This window comes from Malaclemys terrapin, chromosome 1, assembly GCF_027887155.1.
Source record: "Malaclemys terrapin pileata isolate rMalTer1 chromosome 1, rMalTer1.hap1, whole genome shotgun sequence".
NCBI lineage: Eukaryota > Metazoa > Chordata > Testudines > Emydidae > Malaclemys > Malaclemys terrapin.
The window spans coordinates 26,689,978-26,714,314 of NC_071505.1; the positions used below are offsets into that span (position 1 = coordinate 26,689,978).

Consider the following 24,337-nt stretch of genomic DNA (forward strand, 5'->3'; position numbering starts at 1 on the left):
AGTTTACTCTCTATAACAAGGGTTGGCAAACTTTTTGGCCTGAGGGCCTCATCAGGGAATAGAAATTGTATGGCGGGCCATGAATGCTCACAAAATTGGGGTTGGGGTGCGGGAGGAGGTGCGGGCTCTGGGGTGGGGCAGGGGATGAGGAGTTTGGAGTGTAGGAGGGTGCTCCAGGCTGGAATCGAGGGGTTTGGAGAGCGGGAGAGGGATCAAGGCTGGAGCAGGGGGTTGGGGTGTGGGGAGAGGCTCAGGGGGTGCACACTCCAAGTGGTGCTTACCTAAAGCGGCTCCTGGAAGCAGTGGCATGTCCCTTCTCCGGCTCCTAAGGGGAGGCGCGGCCAGGGGGCTCTGCACGCTGCCCCATCCGTAGGCACCGCTCCTGCAGCTCCCATTGGAGTGCGTAAGAGCTAGAGCGGGGCCATGCCGCAGCTTCCAGGAGCCATGTGGTACAGCCCCCACCCTGTGCCCCGACTGGAGCGAGGCCGAGCTGCGTGGTGTGGCCCGACCCTGCACCCCAGCCGGAGTGGGGCCGAGCCGCGTGGTCTGGCCTCCGACCCAGCGCTCCAGCCAGAGCAGGGGCCAGCTTAAAACGGCTCACGGGCCGCACCCGTTCCACCAGCAGCACAGGGTGAGGGAGCCCAGGCTGGTGGAACGGGTGGATTCAGTGGAACCCCAGTACATCAGGTGGCACCCCAGGGGGTGGGGGGATACCCATCAGAGATGTGATGTCCAGAAAGTTTTTAATTCATGGGTAGAACACCTTATCTATAAATTACTATTTTTTACCATGCAAACATGCAATTTCCACTGCTTTTTCACATCAGCACAATTGCGAATTACAACAGAACTTCTCATGCCTGTACTCCTTTCATATTTTGCTTAAAATAAACATTAAAAATCTGGCACATTAACGGTATCACAGGCTGATTGTTTTAACATGAAAATTACACTACATATCAAGCAACCCAACATGAAGTGGTATTAAAAGCAATGTCAGTTCACTATTTTTAAAAAGGAAAAGTGAAATATAATGTATAATCACAGTGGACACAAAATGCCAACATCATATATTGGGCATAAAGCGGAATGACTATTTGTAATGCAGATGTTTACGGCCGCACCGGCCTACAGACTACTGGGGCCATTGTCTGCAAATGGCATCTTAAACTTTTCAGACATGTCACGAGAATGCTACAACACGTTCCAGCGAATGCCATTCTCCCGGTGGCTTGTAACATCCGAGATAAAATTCCACCAACCGAGGAAGGGAGGTGGCCCACAGGCAGATGCTCTATTAAAATGGGTTCATCAAGTCTGTGCCAATGTTGGACTCTCGGGCCGTCAAGCCCTTGTGGCTGCACAGGAATGGACCAAAGGGTGAACAATCGCTAAAGCGGACATCTCCCAAGTTATCTTTAATAAAAACTGAAAGTTAAAAGCAGCACAGCAAAGAGCGAAGTGCTCTTAAAACACATTGGGATTGTTCTGAATTAGAAACTATACCAATTAGAAACTTACTTTTGTTTATTACTCTAGTTAAAAAAATGGAACAACCACCATGGAAGAAGTATAAAGACAAAAAGATAAAGGGGTTAAGAGGAAAAGTGAATGCTGCCTATTTAATATCTTTATAGCACATTAAATAAAATTAGAGAAAGTCAAAATAAAGCAAACACATAACTCCAGGAAAATGATATATCATTCTGGCTTCAATCTTATTATGATGTCACAAAACCCCAATATGGTTATAACCATGAAATGCACCATTATCTAGCACTTATTCCAAAACATATTTATATCACATTAACACTGATGCCATGTCATATTAAAGATAGTAAGCTGAATATTGTTTGAAATTGACTTGTGAGAATGTCATAGCCCTACTATTTGTTATCAGCAAATGACACTACTCTACATCAATACTGTATAAGGGGGGAAGTGTGTACATACATACATACAACACACAACTCACTTTATGGACCCTTAAAAACCTTGGCTGCTATTTCTGAAAGAACGCTACAATCTCCCCACCCCCTTTCACAACATGATCTTGCAACAACTAGCATAAGTTATTTTCTTAAGTAAGGAGAATAGAGACAGTCCTAGGCCTTCACCTTCTTTTTCATTAATTTAGATTTCCTTTTCACTTCTCTTTCTTCCTGACAGAATTCTTGGAGATGGACCAATCTAGGGAGAATGTAAATGCATCAAGAGCATACATTTCATTTGCTCTGAATAGATCAATTACAAAAAGAGAGAGTAGTGAAAAAGGCTCAAGGCTACAAAATGAATGGAAATAAAATACAAGAAAGAACCAGTTGCTGTCCCTACACAATCCCCATCAATAATACTGCACATTTGGATTTAAAAAAAAAAAAAAAAAGACATTGTCAAGATATTTTTATGATCTGAAAATATTTTCCTCTTGCTGCTATTTATAAAACACCTTGGAACCTGAACACTATTTTTTCCATTATACGTATACACTGGTTTGCTATTGTAAGACTGCTCATGAATTCAGGCCTAATATTGATCTTTAAAATAATAATAATAATAATAAATAAGAGCATTGAAGTGTGAGTTCATTTTAAAGTAAAATACACATATAGGGTCTGCAAAAGATATAAGGGTTAGGTTAAATATTTTAGAACTATTAACCTTGTCAGTGACCTTTAGCTACACAACAACACCTTTTGTCAAACTACATCAATGAGAAGACAGATCACAAATTCCAGATCCAGAAATCACAGCGGTAAATATAGTTTACTGAGCACTTTGTTCTAATTTACGAGAAATATTAATATACTGTGTGTTAAATTTATTAGGGAATGTTCAGTGATTGTAAAGTGACACAGGTGAATGAAGTGACTTTTCTATCTTTAAAATGTAAAGTCCGCAGGCATCCTCTGAAAGGAGTTCTACAAAATAGGTTCATATACAGATATACAGGCACACACAAGCATGCGCACGTCCACACTTCTAAAAGTGCAGCTGTAGCTTAAAGTGCTGAATGCACCAAATAAATACAAAAGGGGGACAGGAATTTGTGATGTAAATATGATGTTTTTCCTTCTTTTACAGGTTCTTGAAAAGCAGACTCCCTCCCCATGACTGCTGGTCCCAGCTCTCTAATGGCTGCAGTAAGAACTCTGCTGGCAACTTCATGTATCCACTACTGAATAGCCAAAGAAAATGCAGGCTTAGGCTACCTGCAGAGAGGGATACAGCAAGAGGTACAGTAAGTGAGCATATTCCCAATATTATATGATTTTGTAATATGTTTTCTCATTAATGTTATCTTCTCTTAAAGGAGGACTGTCCTTCAAAATCATGCAAAATAAAAACTTAGGTTAACACAGATGATATGCTGAAACTTCCCTTTATTTGGGGCAGTTATCACCCTACTCTACATTTCTAAATTTATATCTAAGTGAGTCTACTAAATGAAATGTTTAATAAGATCATACAGAAAAAATATATTTTAATGCTGATCTAGTAGCCCCCGAATCCCAACTAAGTAATTCCAATCATAGGGAAAAAGTGTCTCATATTTGTATTACTTTCCTTTTTGAGGTTGTTGCCCTTCTAATCAACTTGAGGCTTCCTTGTCCTAAAGCCTCCATCATCACACTTCCTTGTTAGTTTCACTTCATATCAGGGCCTCTTAAAAAGAAGGAAACCTGAGAGATAGTAACTAACCCAGGATCAGAAAACAGGATTTTAAGAATTTGAGCCTTCTTAAAACACAGCAATTTTTTTTCATTTTTATTCCCACCTTCTTCCTACTAAGGATTACTCCTGCCTGACAGGACAGTATATTGATCTTAAAAAAAGAACATGCCTTTTCCTCAGGTAGAATCTGCAAACACCAAAGCACCTTTTTCAAAGAGAAGAGAGGCAGAAGGTCAATCTTTCCCTCATCCCTTCCACTCACACTGGGTACAGTTTGTGTCAATGCATAAATCTTAACCTCTCCTCCCCCTCATCGTCCCTCCCTCCCACCCCCCACCCCCAGGGTGCAAGCATCCTCTATTAACCCCTCCTGGCCTGGAAAACATGGGACCAAACCAGAGACTCATTTAGATCTTCCACTGGGCAGCTCAAAGTACCAGAGGAGTCCTATATTCATAAGTGAAAATGGAAACAAAATACAACGTAAGACTGAATGTGTGCCCAAACAGTAACTTTACATATAAACATTATGTATATACCATATACAGACTCAATACCTGTGCACAACAGGTTAAGGACAGAGTTTCACAAACACTATCAGTGGTTCTCAAACTTTTTTACTGGTGACCCCTTTCACATAGCAAGCTTTTGAGTGCGACCCCCCCTTAGAAATTTAAAACACTTTTTTATATATATTAACACCATTATAAATGCTGAAGGCAAAGAGGGGTTCGGGTGGATGTTGACAGCTCGCGACCCCCCATATAATAAACCTCGCATCCTCTGAGGGGTTCCGACCCCCAGTTTGAGAACCCCTGCTTTAAATGCTCTTACTTTTATTGTTTAATGTCACCCATTTGTTAGTATAGATTTCTTTTACCAAACAGCTTTTTTATACTGTAATTTTTAAAGGTCATAGAACAGGGGCGGTCAAACTTTTTGGCCTGAGGGCCACATCGAGTTTCCAAAATTGTATGACGGGTCAGCTAGGGGAGGCTGTGCCTCCCCAAACAGCGAGGCGTGACCCAGCCCCCGCCCCCTATCCGACCCCCACTGCTTCTCACCCCCTGACAGCCCCCAGGACTCCTGCCCCATCCAACCCCCCCATCCCCTAACGGCCCCCCTGGGACTCCTGCCCCATCCACACACACCCCACTCTGTGTCCCGACCGCCCCTGGATCCTCCACCCCTGACTGCCCCCCGCCGCCCATCCAACTCCTCTCATTCCTGACTGCCCCCCCCGAGACTCCTCCCCCATCCAACCACCCCTTCTCCCTGTCCCCTGACTGCCCCCCCGCCACCACATCCAACCCCCCCCCTCCTTCCTGACTGCCCCCCCACAGGACCCCTGCCCCCATTCAACCCCCCTGTTCCCTGCCCTCTGACTGCCCCGACCCCTATGCACACCCCCACCCCGATCACCACCCCGAACTGCCCTCTATCCATCCCCCCCTGCTCCTTGCCCCCTTACCGTGCTGCCTGGAGCACCGGTGGCTGGCGACCCGACAGCTGCGCCACCCAGAGCACCAGGACAGGCAGCCGTGCCGCCCGGCTGGAGCCAGCCACGCCACCGCGCAGCACAGAGCACCAGATCAGCCCACAGCTCTGCAGCTGCGCTGCCACCCAGAGCATTGCGCCGGCGGCGCAGTGAGCTGAGGCTGCAGGGAAGGGGGAACAGCAGGGGAGGGGCCAGGGGTTAGCCTCCCCGGCCAGGAGCTCAGGGGCCGGGCACGAGGGTCCCGCGGGCCGGACGTAGCCCGCGGGCCGTAGTTTGCTCACCTCTGTCATAGAAGGGAAGTTAATAGGATAGATAATATTAGATGGATAGATAATATTGTTTCCTACTGTGTAGCGAATAAATTCAGTATATTGTATCTGACAGACTGTGTGAAAGTCTTTATTTGCTGATTTCTGACCCCATAAACTGCGTAACTAATGAATGTCAACTCAAATCACTAAAATAGTAGTATCTCACAGTGCTCAAAAATCTCTAAATATTGTAGAAAGTTTATTCTGCATGCACAATATCCAATTTTTAATCTTTATCTTGACCTTTTCAGATTTACCTTTTTCCTTAAAATACTTAAAACCATGAAGCAACTTATGAACTATGCATTTGCCAAATTTAATTTTTTTTTTAAATCAATGGCATTTTTAATGGCTCATGAGCATAAAATGCATCTTTAAAACCCTTTCCTCCATTTCTAATTATGTATAACAATACTTTAGAGACATAGGTTCATGTTGGTAAGCCATCAGTTTCTTCCCAGAGTTCATACTGTATTTTGACACACATTTTGAGCAACAATATATTTTGATCAGTCACCAGTTTTGTCATAGCATTCGAGCTGCTAAAAATATATTCTAATTGGATTCACCACTTCATCGCCGTACCCTTCACAGAAGCTCTAAAAATCACAGTTAACACCTGTTTCCTGTACTACTTTCACCCCATCATCCTCTCTCCTATCACCACCACCATTTATTTGGCCTAACATTTACAATTTATATGATATCGAGGTGCAGGGGGTGGATAAACAAAACATTTTATACATCTTAGGCCTTTTCTTCATGACTTTCAATTTATACTCACAAGAATACCCCAAGGCTTTTCTTACATTTCTCCATTTTGGAAAGGTGACTTAACAACCCACTCCCCCCACCATTTTCTGTATCTCTCATTGCTCTGATATTTTGTCATGCTAGAGCTAGTGAAAAGCAATATCATGGTTTAGTTCACGTCTTCCCTCACTAGTCTCATAAATCCAATTAAACTGCTCATACTGTTTTTAAAGCCATGCTTGCCCCACAGCACTTTCTCATTTTTAATTATTTGTCTTTTATCCTATGTTCCCTTAACTTAGATTTCCAGTGCACTGCCATTATGTTTTATTATGTTTAACCATTCATTCAAATACATTTTAGATAACATCATTTCAGCTAAAAACACCTGCTTAGGTGTACTAAATTACTAATGACAATTCTGGCAACTCATTTCCAAAATATATAATACTCAGCTGCACACAGATTAAATGATTTAATTCAAATAATATTTTGATTTGAACTGATCTTATGTTGTCCTCAGTTGAAATAATTTTATTAACACAAGTTTCTGTTAAAATTAAATCTCAAGCAAAACAGGACTGAACAGGTTTGGTTATTAAAAGCACCAAAATAGTCACTAAGAGGACATTGCATGTCAAAAATCTGAATGTCAAAAATACAAAATAATATATTTTAAAATATCTATGTAAAATGAAACAGCTACTTATAATTATAATAATCTGATTGACAGATAAAATAATTGCTTTAAAAACACTTGAGTCATTTTGTCCTTACCTGCAGGCATGAACCATTATTACTGCATGCAGTGACTGTTCCATTTCCTAGCACAGACTTGAAGAAGCACCACATCTATCTTACAGAATGTGACTAATTTGTGTGTTTGCAATTCCTAAGCTATTTGCAAAGGACACTCCCTTTCAACATAACAGGATATTTAATGGTTAACCAAATTATATTTTCTACTAACCTAAATTTAACAGCAACCTTGGTAACTGTAAAATGATTTCCTCCAATACAAAACAAAAAAAATCAAATTTTGAAACAATTTAGAAATCAAGATGCTTTTTGGGTGAAAACAAAAAATAGTATAGACTGACTGCAACAACAGTACATATACATCAGTAGTCTGCTGTATTATGATTTGCATGCTGCTGCTGATTAGACTTCATTAAAAACAAAAATCAATAACCCTTTGCAAAAAGACACAAAGCTTAACCAAAAAACACAAATTCAATCAATACATTACAATAACCCGCATGCAATACATCAACAATATTAGCAAACTGACAACAAAAAAATGCCCTATGCTGCTTCTTTGCAATGCTACACCGTTAATTGTTCATGCAAGAGATGTAGCTGTACCTTTCTGAAGAGGACGACTTCTCAGAGTTAACTGACATCAGCAGCTCAATCTTCTGCTTGATTTCTGGAAAAATCAGAAAATATTCACAACCAAGATTGCCTGCCCTTGCTTTCCAAAGTCTTATTATCAAATGATTTTTTCCTAATCCCTTTTGTTCAGAATGAGGCCACAAGATTCACAGTACTTCTGTAAGGACTGATTCAATGGTGCTCAAAACGAAAAAGCTCCAGAGGCATCAGGCCTTGCTAAACTATGCACATGACTGTTTATGAAAGCAGGAAGTACCATTTCTTTTAAGCAGAGGGGTGGTTACTCTTTTGAGGTTGAGCTAACATATTTACTAGATGATTCTTATCATAACAAATTACAAACAGCTGCACAAATTCCAGCTTCTACAAAAAAAATCAAACAAATAGTTTGGGGAGTAAATTATTCTGCAGCTTTGCTACCTAAACATATTTACTACCCTTCTGAATCTTCATTCCAAAAGCCCTGAAAAATATGGCTCTTTGAATTATTTTTGTCACAAAGAATGAAGTATTTAATCACTACTTTAATATATGGATCAGAAATCATAAACAGCATATTCTAATATCTGAATTTCTTAAGTTAAGATCACAGGGTGCTCTTTCAAATACACTTTGAAGGCCAAATTTAAATTTACCTTCAATTTTTTATTCCTAATACCTTAATTGCCCCTCCTAATGCTCACAACCAATGAACAGCAACACCCATTAGCCGAGCGGGGCTGATACATAATACTTGTTCTAAAAGAAATGGCCTGATAATGCCATTTAGAACAGAAATATTGAGAGCCAGATCAATTTTACTAACAGACTACAGGGGGAGGGGGAAGGGGAAAAATAACCCCATACCATCTGTGATTTCTATTTCATGAGATCTCAAAACCAAATACACATGGATGGTTTTAAAAATAATTTAAGATGATTATGTAGCCAGAAGGTCTATTATTTAAATGTTTCAGATGAAAATCAAAGGGTACTATCATAAAATAAAGTTGATTGATTATAATCTTAAAATCCTATTATAGCAGAGCTGGAAGCACTACCTATATTTAATGTTGTCTGACACTTCCCATTCTAAGACCCTGTTTTCAATTGCTTATAACTTTTCTAAACTTTAACTATTCAGGCTGAAATTTTCCATATCAGGGATTTGCCTCAGGCTACTGCATTTATGTTTCAGCTGAAAAAAAGTTCAGCCATTTCTGAGCAAGAGATTAAGAAAAAGCATGTTTTTCCCATGTTAAAATAAAAACTTACAACCAATTCATTAAGAAGCTCTAGCATTACCATGCTTTGGACCAAGGGCTTGAAATTAAGCAAGAAGTAGGATGGAGGTCACCTTGCTGTCTGGGATGTGTCTTTTGCTTTCCCCAAACTGCACAAATTTGGCTAAGTTATAAGCCTCCAAAAAGTCTCAGTTTACACATGCTCAGTAGAGGATTATTAGAATTTGGTAGCTAAATTTTCCAAAGTCCCTGTCTGCATTGAGCATACTCCATCATGGGCATTCAGGGACCGAGCATGATTTTCCCTGCTATTGCCTCTCCCAGCCATTAGGGGCCATTCAGGGAGCAAAGATAAGAAACGAGATGTACTTGCATGTGCCCCTGATGTCTCCAGGCAGGAAGAAGGAGGAAGCAACTTGATTCAAATGCAAAGGGGTGAGCAGCAAAGGGGAGGGAGCTGCAGAAACCAGACGGGAGAAACGAATTGAGAGGGGCAGGAGCCACATGCAACAAAAGAGGCGGAGGAACTGAAGCATAAGGTTGGACAGAAGTGATGAAGAGGGTGGTAGGAGCAGGCAGTGTGGGAAGGGAAGCAGGAGCTGGGATACACAGGAGCAGAGAAGGACAAGAACTGGGACCTGTGCAGGAGACAGAAAGGAGCAGAGATGAAGGAGGGCAGAAATCAAGATGTGGGAGTATGGATAGGAGCAGAGGGAGGAGGGACAGGATCCAACGGGGACAGGGACAGGAGTGTTGGGATGGGACATATTGGAGCAGAGACAGGCTGAGAAGGGGAAGAGGGAAAGCAGGGGCACAAGGATCTAGAACCATTAGAGAACCCTTCCGGACAGAACCTGGATTGAACCCAGGAGTCCTAAGTCGCTACACCCCTCTGCTGTCAGCAAACAGAAGCGAAATCCACTGGCAAGGCATGTGTCTCAATCCCCTCTACTGGCTGGTCCACATAGAGGACAGGACAACAGCCAACTACTTCTACCACTCTGTTAGCTCAAGTGGTAGAGGTCTCTCTACACTATGGATCTGAAGGTCCAAAATCTGCTGATGACTCAAGCTGGTAATCAGTATGGTTCCATATTGCAGAATTTCTGTTTTTCCAGTTTGTTTAAAAACAAAATAAAAATACACACTTGAGGATATGACAGCCAAAAGTCTATGTTAAAAGAACATCAGATTACAAACTCAGGCACTCAAGCTAGAAAATGCCAGAATTCAGGTTGCCTGTGCAATCTTAATTTGGTCCCCATTCATTATATGCATATTCATTATGATACAGATTCATGTCACATACTTTGCCACCCCCCACCCCGAATGGATAGTGCTCTGGGAATGAATCATGGTGGTGTAATGAAGTAGGCGGTTATCGTAGTGACTGAGGCAGGGGACCGCAGGAAGAGAAAGGATGGTCTTATGGTTAAGGAAGTTGAATGACACCCTGGATAATTAGATTTTATTCCTGCCTCTGCCACACAGTCCCTATGTGATGCTGAATAATTCTCAAACTCAAATGTTCACAGCTGTCTACTAATTGTGTGTTCCCCATTTTGTGGGTGCCCAACGTGACACCCCTGGGGTCAGATTTGCAGAAATGCCAATTACTACAACTGAAGTCAACTGCAGCTGTGCTTTGAATATGTAAAGTTCTATTAAAAAAAAGGATAAATATTCTGAAAAAAATAGACTATAAGTATTTCAAGTTGGACACCCAAATTTAGTGGACATGGGTCAATTTTGCCCCTACTATCTCTGTGGCTCAGTTCCCCAGCTGTAAAATGGGGATAATACTATTGTTTAATCTTACAGAGGTGTTGTTAAGATAAATTAATTAGTATTTTCTAAATCACTCAGACAGGAGGATGAGAGCACCATAAAACACCCAATCAAAAGTAACACCTGGGGCCACAAACTGAATGAGGAAGACAAAAAGAAATATTGAATAACTACCCATTAACTGAATGAGGCAGGAGTCCTGCAAGGGAAACAAATAGTAAATGATCAAGTAATTAAAGACTATACAGTAACTCCTCACTTAACATCGTCCCAGTTAACGTTGTTTCGTTGCTGATCAATTAGAGAACATGCTTGTTTAAAGTTGCGCAATGCTCCCTTATAATGTTGTTTGGCAGCTGCCTGCTTTCTCCACTGCTTGCAGAAAGAGCAGCCTGTTGGAGCTAGTTGGGGGGGCTTGGAACCAGGGTGGACCGGCAGCTCCCTATCAACTCCCCTAAGTTCCCTGTGGGCAGCCTCCCCCCACTGCCATGTGCTGCTCCTGCCCTCTTCCTTGGAGCTGCTCGTGGGAGCCTCCTGCTTGCTTTGTGGAAGGGTGCTAATGTCAGGGTGTCCTGCTCCTGCGGCCCTCCACTCCTTTACCCCTTCTCCACAGAGCTGGGGTGGGGGGGAGAGAGACAGGGCTCAGAACTGAGGGAGCTTGCTGGCAGCAGCTGCTGTCTCAACTTGCTGATCTCCTTAAAAAGGCAGTGTATTTAGAGTGGGGTCAGCGTATTTAAAGGGTCAATGCACGTCTCTCGCTCTCTCTCTCTCTCTCACACACACACACACACACACACACACACACACACACCCCGTGTGTGTCTCAGTCTCTCCCTCGCTCCCCCCCGCCCCGGTGTGTGTGTCTGGCTCTCTCAAACACACGGTGTGTGTCTCTGGCTTTCTCTACCATGCTGTGTCTCCTCCCTCCATTCATGCTGCCTTGTAGAGTGTGAGGCTACATTAATAACAACGTGTTAACCCTTGAGGGCTCAACCGAGTGCTAGTTCATCATTTAGCAGTAAGGCATTCCCTGGAAAATATCCCACCTTCTGACTCCACCACCTCAACCAAGCTTCATAATCATAATTGCTGTGTACAATATTAAACTGTTACACTATGTATATTTTTTATATTATATATATATATATATAGTCTTTTGTCTGGCAAAAAAAAATTCCCTGGAACCTAACCCCCACTATTTACATTAATTCTTATGGGGAAATTGGATTTGCTTAATATCACTTAGCTTAAAGTAGCATTTTTCAGGAACATAACTACAACGGTAAGCAAGGAGTTACAGCAAGTCAATATAATTTGGGGTTTACACCTGAAAGGAGGTGGGCACATGAGTCCTGAGTAAATTCCCAAGCTGAGTCCTCCCACACAGACTGATTTCAGTCTGTGTCTGCAGCTGGGTGTGGCCTTACCTGTGTGTGTGCTAGAGAAGTCTAGTGGAATGGACGGGCTCAGTGGGACCCCAGTATATCAGGTGGCATCCTGGACGGGGGTCCAACCCATCACACTCTTTATGACAGACCTTAACATATTTGAAGACTGATATCAAGTCTGACTTCTTTTCTCAAGACTAAATATTCCCAGTTTTTTAACCTTTCCTCATAGGCCAGGTTTTCTAAACCTTTTATCACTTTTGTTGCTCTCCTCCGGATTCTCTCCAATTTGCTCACATTTGTCTTAAACTGTGACACCTAAAATTGGACACAGTACTCCAGCTTTGTCCTCACTAGTACCGAACAGAGCGGAACAGTTCCCTCCAGTGTCTTACATGTCACACTCCTGGTCATACACCCCAAAATTATATTAGCCTTTTTCATAACTGCACCACATTGTTGACTCATATGCAATTTGTGATCTACTATAACCCCCAGATCCCTTTCTGCTGTACTACAAACTAGCCAGTTATACCCCATTTTGCATTTGTGCATTTGATTTTTTTCCCCCTAACTGGTCATGCTTTGCAGTTGTCTTTACTGAATTTCATCTTGTTGATTTTGATCCAGTCTCCTATTTATCAAGGCTATTTTGAATTCTATTCCCATTCTCCAAAGTGCTAGCTACCCCTCCCAGGTTGGTGTCATCCACAAATTTCATAAATATATGCTCTACTCCATTATCCAAGTGATTAATGAAAATATTGAAAAGTACTGGACCCAGGACACCCCACTAGATACAGCCTCACAGCTTGACAGGGAACCATTGAAAACTACTCTTTGAACATGGTTTTTCAACCAGTTGTGCCTCAACCTTATAATAATTTAATTTAGTACACATTTTCCTCATTTAATTTGGATATCAAATTAAATTTATTTTATGCTGTCTGTATTGAAAATTAATAACCATTGTAAAAATTATTGGGAGGAGGAGAAGGAAGCTGGAGATTTTGACAGCTGAGTAGGAGACAGTTGGGGCTTTAGCAGCAAGTAAGAACGAGCAGTGATTTTTGTATGCAGAAGACAGTGGAGTCTTAGGGCTAGTCTGCACTGAAAAGTTATATCAACATAACTACATCTCTCAGGGTTGTGAAAATTCTACTATCCGATAGACACAGTTAAGTCAGCCTAACTCCCCGTATAAACATCACTAAGTTGACAGAAGAATTCTTCCATTAACCTAGCTACCACCTCCTGGGGAGGTGGATTACCTACAGCAATGGGAGAATCCCTCCCACCATTATAGTAAGTGTCTACACTGAAGCGCTACAACAACACAGATGCAATGCTGAAGCTATGTCACTGTAGCGATTCAACTATAGACACAGCCTTACTGGGGAAGAACATATAAACTCCCCCTTTTGGATAAAGGTGAAAGTGACAAATCTGGAAGAGGAGGCAGAATTAACATACAACCCTCAAACCTCTGACAACTAAGTATCTCAATATCTGCCATCGGGTGCAATGACATGTAAGCAGAAATCGCATTTTGTTCCTGCTAACATGGTTAAATAATTCATTACTGATTAAGTTAAAACTTAAATTAATATCATTGAGTTTCAGAGTCAACTCTCTTTGGGATAAATGAAAGTAGTTCATGCTTCTCTCACAGCTATTGTCTCAAGCTGTCTCCAGATTTAGGCACACATCACTGTGTTGTTTCACATGTGGTTCACATTCTGAAGATTAACACTGCGGAAGAATTTTCTTTTTAAATGAAAGCTTAGATTCTAGACCACAGTGATGCCACCAATTTTTAAACAGCCATTATGCACATCTGCTATGCTATCAAACCTTCTGAAACCAGAACTCTCCCACCACTTTCTTAGCCATCATTCTAAGATAAACCTTAGGAGAACAAACGAGCTTTCCAATGCAAGTCAAAGGACAAAAAATTAGAGAGACAATTAAACACAGCAGCCAACATAAATATAGTACTAACTGGTAAGCCAGTTTACTGAGCTGTCAAATAATGTCAAATCAACTGATCGCCTATTCTTTAACCAGTCAAATATTGTCAAATATTCCAGCAAGAATGCCCTGGTGTAGGTGGCAGCCTACCTTATGATCGTATCATGGTGCTATCTGTTAGCAAGCCTACTTAAATGTCTTGATCACTCATTTTACTACCATCTGTTGGGAAAGAGGCAAACTAATTGAAAGCTGAGCATCTTGACTGGCAGGAGTATTCTAGAACAAAGTGTATATATATATATATCTTTATTTGTATGCTAGACCATCAATGTAAATGGCAGTTTACAAAACAAATTAAACGACATGGCTCCTGTCATGAAGATTTTACAATCTAAACTGTAACTGGAAGAAATTAACTCAGAAGTGCGTGGGGGGGAGGAGGGAGATGCACAGCCACTAAGGCCTGGTCTACACTAGGAGGTTATGTCGAATTTAGCAGAGTTAAATCGAATTAACCCTGCATCCGTCCACACATCGAAGCTATTTAGTTCGACATAGAACTATTTAAGACATCTCTTAAATTCGATTTCTGTACTCCTCCCCAATGAGGGGAGTAGCGCTAAATTCGACATGGCCATGTCGAATTAGGGTAGGTGTGGATGGAAATCGACTCTAATAGCTCCGGGAGCTATCCCACAGTGCACCACTCTGTTGACGCTCTGGACAGCAGTCCGAGCTCGGATGCTCTGACCAGCCACACAGGAAAAGCCCCAGGAAAATTTGAATTCCTTTTCCTGTCTGGGCAGTTTGAATCTCATTTCCTGTTTGGACATCGTGGCGAGCTCAGCAGCACTGGCAACGATGCAGAGTTCTCCAGCAGAGGTGACCATGCAATCTCAGAATAGAAAGAGGGCCCCAGCATGGACTGATCGGGAAGTCTTGGATCTGATCGCTGTGTGGGGTGATGAGTCTGTGCTTTCGGAGCTACGATCGAAAAGACAGAATGCAAAGATCTACGAGAAGATCTCAAAAGCCATGACAGAGAGAGGATACAGCTGGGATGCAACGCAGTGCCGCGTGAAAATCAAGGAGCTGAGACAAGCGTACCAGAAGACCAAAGAGTCAAACGGACGCTCCGGATCCCAGCCCCAGACATGCCGTTTCTACGAGGCACTGCATTCCATTCTAGGTGCGGCCGCCACCACTACCCCACCACTGACCGTGGATTCTGAGGATGGGATATTGTCGACGCCCGCTTCCTCGGAGATGTTAGCGGACGGGGAAGATGAGGAAGGTGAGGAGGAGGAGGAGGCAGTCAACAGCACTTACAACGCTAATTTCCCAGACAGCCAGGATCTCTTCATCACCCTCACAGAGATCCCCTACCAACCTTCCCTAGGCATTAACCCGGACCCTGAATCAGGGGAAGGATCAGTCGGTAAGTGTTTTAAACATGTAAAAATTTATTTTGAACAGAACAGAAATATTATCAATGGGTTTTTCATGATTTGTTTGCCCTAGGTGCTTATCGTTTTAGTCCTTGGCAGTGCAATTACTGCAAAAGAATCTAACCATGTCCGGTTTATCATGATTAGTTTGCCCTAGGCGCTCTACTTTTTAGTCCTTGCCAGTGCAGCTACTGGAAAAGAAGGTCTATATGTCCGGCGATAGAGCTGAAATCCCCATGGGACATCTCCACGAAGCTCTCCTGGAGGTAATTGGAAAGCCTTTGCATGAGGTTCCTGGGGAGAGTGGCCTTATTGTGTCCTCCATAGTAGGAAACTTTTCCTCGCCAGGCTATCATCAAGTACTCTGGGATCATTGCCTTGCAGAGCATGGCGGCATACGGCCCTGGTTTTTGCTGGCTTTCACGCAGCATGCGTTCTTTCTCGGTCTCAGAAATTCTCAGCAGAGTGATGTCGCTCATGGTGACCTGCTTAGAATTAGGGGAATGTTACTATTGGGACTGCTTGCCTGTTCCTTTACAGAACTCTCACCGGCGGTTTACAGCCACGCGGTGGAGGCAGGAGAGGGGCAGCATACAGGAATCTTTCCCGGGGACAGCCATGAGGGGGGGGGAAAAGGGGCAGAGTTCATGCTTGCTGGATTGCCGGCAGCAGGAACTGGCCAACGACAGAAGCATTGCTTTGAACGTGAAAGGAGGGCACAGCTATAATTTAAGTTTTAAGCAGCCAAAAGTCTACGGCTTACCATGTCAGCCTGCTACCCGAATTCCGCTGTCCTGCCCCGCCTGTCTGATCTCCACTGCAAGACCCCAGGCACTGAATGCGAAGGCCGAAAATTCGACCTTGTCCTGAGTGCACATGTGATAGGTGCTGTGCATGGTCTTGTTCACAGAGAAAGACTATGTTCATTGTTCACAAAAAATTATCTTTGTGAGGAATTCACTCCCTTTTTCCCATCCCACAGCTGCGAATGTCTCCTGACCTACTCTCGCATCCCCCTCGCAGAGGCTGGCGCAGATTAGGCGAAGAAAGAAAAGGACACGGGACGACATGTTCTCAGAACTTATGGGCTGCCCCCGAGCCGAGGCGGCACAGCAGACCCAGTGGAGGGAGAACATGTGGCAATACCAGCGAGCACACAGCAAACGGGAGGAGAGGTGGCGGCAGGAAGACCAGCAGGCGACTCAAATGCTGCTTGGACTAATGAGGGAGTAAACGGACATGCTCCGGTGCCTTGTGGATGTTCTGCAGGACCGGAGGCAGGAGGACAGAGCCCCGCTGCAGTCTCTCTCTAACCGTCATCCCCCGCCACAAAGTCCCATACCCCCCCTCACCCAAAGTCCCAAGAAGGAGGGGCGGCAGGGACCGTGAAAACTGTCACTCCACCCCTGCAGACTGCTCAAGTACCAGAAGGCTCTCATTCCCAAAAATTTGATAAGTCCTTTCCTTCCCGCTTCACCCAAGCCCACGTCCCAGTTTCATCCCCTAAGTGTGTAGTTGATAATAAAAGATACGTTTCTGTTAATTACTGTATCCATCACGTTCTTTTAGGGGAGACTGTGTTTGAAGGGGGGGAAGGGGGTTGGTAATTGGAGAGGACAGTCACCTTTACCAGGGTACAGACACGGGGGCAGGTTCAGCAGAAGGTCACACACACATTGCAGTCACTAGGCACCCTGGTCAGTCTGGGAGGTGGTTTTCATGTTCTGGGGGGGGGGCATGTGACTTTGTGGCGGAGGAGGGCAGATAGAGATCTTATGCAGCGGTCCTTGTCCTGGATCACAGAGCCACGCAGCAGGGGATCTGTAACCGTCCTCTCCGGCCACAAAGTCACATAGCCCCCACACACAGAGTCCCAAAAAGGAGGGGTGGCAAGCTCCGTTGAAACAACCAGTCCACCACTGTGGACCACTCTATTAGCAGGAGCCTGTCATTCCTTGAGTTTAGAAGCGTTCTTTCCATCAGTACGCCCGCTACCCACCACAGTCTATGTCCCACTTTCAACACTTTACCGCGAAATGCGTAATAAAGAAAACGGTGTTCATTAACAAAGTTCCATGTCTTTTATTTTTAAACGTGTGTTGGAAGGGGGGGGGGACGGGGTGAACGGGGTATGTAGCTGGAAAGGATAGTCAACAGTAAGTGGGTAAAGAAACGGGGGCAGGTTCAGCTTCTCTTTAAACAAACTTAATAGTCACAGGTTACCCTGCTCACTGAGGAACCTAGCTTTCAAAGCCTCCCGGATGCACAGCGCGTCCCGCTGGGCTCTTCTAATCGCACGGCTGTCTGGTTGGGCGTAATCAGCGGCCAGGCTATTTGCCTCAACCTCCCACCCCGCCATAAAGGTCTCCCCCTTGCTCTCACACAGATTGTGGAGCACACAGCAAGCTGCAATAACAATGGGGATATTGGTTTCGCTGAGATCAGAGCGAGTCAGTAAGCTTCTCCATCTCCCCTTGAGACATCCAAAAGCACACTCCACCACCATTCTGCACTTGCTCAGCCGGTAGTTGAAGAGTTCTTTTTCACTGTCCAGGGTGCCTGTATAGGGCTTCATGAGCCAGGGCATTAGCGGGTAGGCTGGGTCCCCGAGGATCACTATAGGTATCTCCACATCCCCAGCAGTTATTTTCTGGTCCGGGAAGTAAATACCTTCCTGCAGCCGTTTAAACAGACCAGAGTTCCTGAAAACAAGAGCGTCATGAACCTTGCCCGGCCATCCTACGTCAATGTTGGTAAAACGTCCCCTATGGTCCACCAGTGCTCGCAGCACCATTGAAAAGTAGCCCTTTTGGTTAATGTACTGGCTGGCCTGGTGGTCCGGTCCCAGGATAGGGATGCGAGTTCCATCTATAGCCCCACCACAGTTTGGGAATCCCATCACGGCGAAGCCATCTATGATGACCTGAACATTTCCAAGGGTCACTATCTTTGACAGCAGTAGCTCAACAATTGCGTTGGCTACTTGCATCACAGCAACCCCCACAGTAGATTTCCCGACGCCAAAGTGATTCGCGACTGACCGGTAGCTGTCTGGCGTTGCAAGCTTCCAGAGGGCTATGGCCACTCGCTTCTGGACAGTCAGGGCTGCTCGCATCCGGGTGTCCTTGCGCTTCAGGGCAGGGGACAGCAACTCACAAAGTTCCAGGAAAGTTCCCTTCCGCATACGAAAGTTTAGCAGCCACTGTGATTCATCCCAGACCTGCAGCACTATGCGGTCCCACCAGTCCGTGCTTGTTTCCCGGGCCCAGAATCGCCATTCCACAGCATCAACATGACCCATTGTGACCATGATGTTCACTGCGCGGGGTCCCGTGCTTTGCGAGAGGTCTGTGCCACTCTCAGACTTCATGTCCTCACCGCGCTGCCGTAGCCTCCTCTCCCGATTTCTCAGCATCTGCCTCTGGAAAAGGTGGATGATAAGCTGCGAGGTGTTGACAACGGCCATAACTGCAGCGATGGTCGCAGCGGGCTCCATGCTGTCACTCACCAGAAAAGTGCACGAACTGATTGCCCGCCGGAGTTTCAGGGAGGGAGGGCGGGAGTGACGGTTGGATGACGACAGTTACCCAAAACCACCCTCGACACATTTTTTTTCCCCAGCAGACACTGGGGGCTCAACCCAGAATTCCGGTGGGCAGAGGGGACTGCGGGAACTGTGGGATAGCTGCCCACAGTGCACCGCTTCCAATGTCGACGCTTGCCCCATTAGTGTGGACTCACAAAGTCGAATTACTGTCCTTAGTGTGGATACACACGTTCGACTTTGTAATATCGATTCCACATATTCGATTTAAGTACAATCGAAATATTCTCGTAGTGTAGACATACCCTAAGTCTTTCCCTTAACAAACAGAAGTTTCACAGTTATTAAACTCCCTCTAACAACTCCCCAACTCTCCACAGAGCAAACAACGCACATTAAATGCCCATGTAAATAAACCCCCACTCCTCCCCTCTCAACAAAAATCCCGTTCACACTACACACACCGAGCCAAACCTTGCTGAGAATATAAAAAGTTCCATGCTAATGAGGGGGTGTGACATAACATTTTTATTGAGGCCCCTCCCTTCCTGATGCTGCTTATGTTTGCTGCAAAGAGGAAGGGGCATCTGCTGCCTGCCCCATGCCCCTCCACATGATCAAATAGTCTGTAATAGTCCTGGGAGGGAGAGGACAGCATACCCAAAAACATTTTGACTGACTGGAATCTTCTGGAACAGCAGCACTTAGAAACAGAACTGAATTTCTACTGACTGGCTGAAATACAAGAGATACTTCATAATATCTTTTTATTTTTGTAATGCTCTCTAGATTAACGACATAATAAATTAGGTAGAGACAGGGAAAACAAAAATAATTTATATGAATTTTTTTTTGCTAGACATGAACATGGAAAAACTGTTAAGCTAAGTACAAGCTCTGTTCTTCCACATACATAACATACATAGAAAGAATGAGAAGCACTTGTTGAATTCTTGTGACATATGTCTACCGCTGTCAAATTTAGATTATTGCAGTCAAACAATAAGAAAGGGAAAACTGGAGGGTGGCTTGGCAGTCACACTGGGCGGTTGCCCACATCGCCCACCCTTAAGGCCGGCCCTGCGGAGCAGCGAGTGGCTGGCAGGGCAGCTGATGCCAGAGCAAGCGCATGGATAGCAGAACGAGCAAGGTGCCTTTCCCCCCCGCCAAGGTGGGAGGTGAAATCAAGCAGATGCACCTCTGAACTCTGGGTCTTTACTGACCCACGACAACAACTGTGAGTGGAGTATGGAGGGAGGGAGAAGGGAGGTGTGCATTAAAAGAACTTTTGGTTGTTGGACTCAAAAACCTGAGGCAATGTACTTTGGGATGAATGTTTTGCTGATGGTTTTATGTTTATGAATCCTACTTGCAATGTTTTCCCAAATTAATGCCAGGTTATTTTCCTCCTCCTATTTAAAGTTTCTTTTCTACACTCAGGCTCTTTGCTTGTGAGAGGAGAAGTATTGCCTCTTAGAGGTACCCAGGCCGTGGTGTGTAATTTTCCCAGATTACTGGCTGGGGGCTCAATCTGGTTCTGTATTGTATTATTAAGATGGACTCCTGAATATTGAACCCATCTCTTGTTGCTGCTGATGCCACCTGGCAGAAGGGTTACAGTCGCATTTGAAAAGTTTTAGATTTAAGTGTTAACCCCCTACATTAATTTCATGGATGACAATGACATCTTTAAAATGTAAGAAATGCAAGTATGAAGAAGAAAACCAAAGTTTTAAACCAGAACGGGAGGAAGATTTTGTATTCACTAGATAAAGGTGGCAAACCCTATGCCTTACCTGCAATGCATCGCTCACTCACTACAAAGCGAGCAACTTGAAACCTCACTATGAAACGAATCACAATAACTTTTTGTCTAAATAGCCTCCTGAATCAGAATTAAGGAAAAACAAGCTAACTGCATTAAAATTACACCTAAACAGTCAACAGACACTATTTTTGGTGTTCAGTAAGGAAGACGATACAATAACCAGAGCTAGTTTTATGTCATCGAATATTGCTCATGCTAAATTGCCACACCATGATGGAGAATTTGTTAAGAAGAATATTGCAAAAGTGGTTGCAATTTTAGATCCAAGTAACACAAAACTTCAACGACTACTCAAGTAAATTCCAATTTCTCACCACACTACAGAGCGGTATATCTCCCAAATCAGTGCTGATGTTGCAAACAAGATGCAAAACAATCTAAAGAATTCTCTAGCATTCAGCCTAGTTGTCAACAAGTCCACAGATATACAAGATAAACCACAACTAGCGATATTTGTTTGCTATGTTTCCGCTACTGAATGGACATGAACAACACATATCGAAGAACACCAGTTACGGAAAAAGGTAACTGTCTTTTCTTCTTCGAGTGCTTGCTCATGTCCATTCAACTTAGGTGACTCCCAAGCAGTACCTCTCAGAGATGGGTAGGAGTTCACGGACATGTAAATTGCAACACAGCTCTGCTGAACCCAGTGTCATCCCTGGCCTGCTGAGTGATGGCATAGTGGGTCATGAACGTGTGCGCCGAGGACCACGTCGTGGCTCAAGAGATATCCTGGATCGGGAAGTGTGCCAGGAAGGCCGCTGAAGATGCCTGAGCTCTGGTCGAGTGGGCTCTGATGATCGGCAGCGGAGGGACTCCCGCCAGCTCATAGCAGGTCCAAACGCAAGAGGTGATCCAGTTAGAAATCCTCTGAGTGGACACTGGGAGACCCTTCATCCTATCAGCTATAGAGATGAAAAGCTGAGTCGACTTATGGAAAAGCTTTGTCCAATCTAGGGAGAAAGCCAGGGCCCTTCTTATGTCCAAAGCATGAAGGCGCCTCTCTTCACCAGTTTCAGGCACCTTGGGGCAGAAGACTGGAATGAAGATGTCCTGGCTCATGTGGAAAGTAGACACCACCTTGGGAAGGAAGGCTAGAGGAGTCAGAGCTGAACTTTGTTCTTACAGAAGACCGTGTACGGCGGCTCTGAGGTCAAGACTTGCAGCTCGGAGTCTCGCCTCCCCCCCAACGTCATCGCCACCAGGAAAGCTATCTTCCACAATAAGTGAGACAGGGAGCATGAAGCCAAAGGCTCAAAGGGCGGGGGACCAAACTTGTGGGAAAAGTCTCTCAAGACCTCTGAGGAACCTGACCATCATGAAAGGCGGAAATGGCCGCCAGATGCACTCTGACAGAAGAATATGGCAGGCCTTGGTTCCTCAAATGAAACAGGTAGTCTAAAATCGACTAAACCAAAGAATGCGAAGAAGAGATGCCCCATTCGGCCGCCCAGCAGGAGAACCTCGTCCACTTTGCCAGGTAAGTCTGTCTAGTCGAGGGCTTTCTACTCTCGAGGAGGACCTTCTGGACCCCTTCCAAACAGGCCTGTTCCTCAGAGTTCAGCCATGCAACATCCACACCGTGAAGTGGAGTAATGCAAGGTTGGGGTGCAAGAGTTGACCGTGATCCTGTGACAGCAAGTCCGATCGGTTCGGCGGGCTCTCTGCCAGCCTCAATAACATCCCAAACCAGTGCTGGTGAAGCCACGCCAGGACGATCATGATCACCTGAGCCTTGTCTCCCTGATTTTCGCTAGGACCTTGCTGATGAGTGGAATCAGAGGGAACGCGTACATCAGGCTTCCTGCCCACAGCAGGAGGAAGGTGTCGGGGAGGGAGCCCTTGCCCAGACCCCATGTGGAGCAGAACCTGTGGCACCTCCTGTTCTGCCTGGTGGCGAACAAATCCACTTGGGGAGTTCCCCATCTCTGGACGATCATGCCTGCTACCTCTGGGTGGAGCACCCACTTGTGGTGAGAGGATAAGTCCCTGCTTATGTGATCCACTAGCATGTTTTTGGCACCTGGGAGGTGACACATTTCTAGGTGAATTCCGTGGTCAATACAGAAGTCCCAGAGACTGAGTGCCTCATGGCAGAGTCTCACACTCCCCCTTGTCTGCTGATATAGAACATTGAGGCTGTGTTATCCATCAAGACTCTGACCACTCTGTCTGACAAAGTGAGGCAGGAAGACTTTGCATTCCCTGTGTGACATCCTGAGCTCTTTGATGTTTATGTATAGCATCATTTCCTCTGCGCCCCCCAGCCAAGGTCCAAGGCATCCAAAACCAACTTGACTGAATGAGGGGTGCTGTCAAAGGGAACTCCTTCCAGGACTTTCCTGGGGATGGTCCATCATCGCAGCGAGGGAAGTATCGTTGCGGGGATGGTAATGACCTTTTCCAGGTGGTCTCTGGACTGGGAGTAGACCGTTGCTAGCCATTGCTGCTGGGGTCGCATCCGGAGCCTGGTACCATATATGTGCATGCTGCAATGTGACCTAGGAGGCACAGGCAAACCCAGGCAGTGGTCAGGAAACGCAAAGACTTCCGCGATGAGGTCCGTCAATGCCCTGAATTTCTCCAGTGGCAGGAAAGCCCTGTCGCAGGTAGAGTCGAGCACCGCTCCGATGAACTCTATCCTCTGTACCAGAACTAACGTGGATTTTTTGTAGTTTACCAACAAGCTGAGGCGACAGCAAATGGCTAACAGCATCGTGACATCCCTTTGGACCTGAGACCTGGAGCTGCCATTGACTAGCCTGTTGTCGAGGTACGGGTAGATCTGGATACCCCGACATCTGAGATGAGCAGCCACCACCAACATGCACTTGGTGCACCCACGGTGCTGTCACTAGGCCAAACAGGAGGACCGCAAACTGATAGTGGTTGGGACCTACCGTAAATCGAAGGAAGCGTCTGTGTCCCTCAAATATGGCGATGTGAAAGTACGCATCTTTTAGATTGAGGGCGGCGTACCAGTCTCCCGGATCCAGGGAGGGGATGATGGAGGCCAGGGAGACCATGCGGAACTTCAACTTCGCTAGGAAGCGGTTCAAGTCTCGCAGGTCCAGGATAAGTCACAGACCGCCTTTGGGATTAAAAAGTAATGGGAACAGAAACCCTTATTCCTGTACTCTGGAGGAACGACCTCCACCACACCTAGCTGCAGTAACTCCTCTACCTCCTGCACGAGGAGACTCTCGTGAGAAGGGTCCCTGAAGAGGGACGGGGAGGGGGGTAAGAAGGAGGGGTAGAAAGCAACTGAAGGGTGTAACCCCGCACCACCGTACTGAGGACCCATTGGTCTGATGTTACAGATGCCCATGCAGGAAGGGAAGGAGAAAGGCGGTTGGCAAAAATAGGGGAAGAAGGATCCTGGGAGCAGTCTGGTAGGTTGCCCTTGGGCATACCTTCAAAACGGGCGCTTGGCTGCCTGATTATTGCGGGTTGAGCTCAACTGAGAAGCCTGCGAAGGCTGGTGGTTAGGATGCCGCTTGTAGCCTCTG

At 45.1% G+C, this 24,337-nt stretch overlaps 1 protein-coding gene across 7 annotated transcripts in view; it reads right to left on the reverse strand.

The window, feature by feature from the left end:
* Positions 1-24,337, reverse strand: part of SRPK2 (SRSF protein kinase 2) — a 278,856-nt gene that overhangs the window by 185,391 nt on the left and 69,128 nt on the right. For 3 of the 7 annotated variants that reach the window (XM_054018176.1, XM_054018121.1, XM_054018129.1), the window contains one exon: positions 7,603-7,666. The exons of the other annotated variants lie outside the window; for them this stretch is intronic. In XM_054018176.1, coding sequence (XP_053874151.1) covers positions 7,603-7,640 — 38 coding nt within the window. In that variant the 5' untranslated portion in view covers positions 7,641-7,666. The remainder of the gene's footprint in view (positions 1-7,602; positions 7,667-24,337) is intronic. 7 annotated transcript variants of the gene reach the window in all.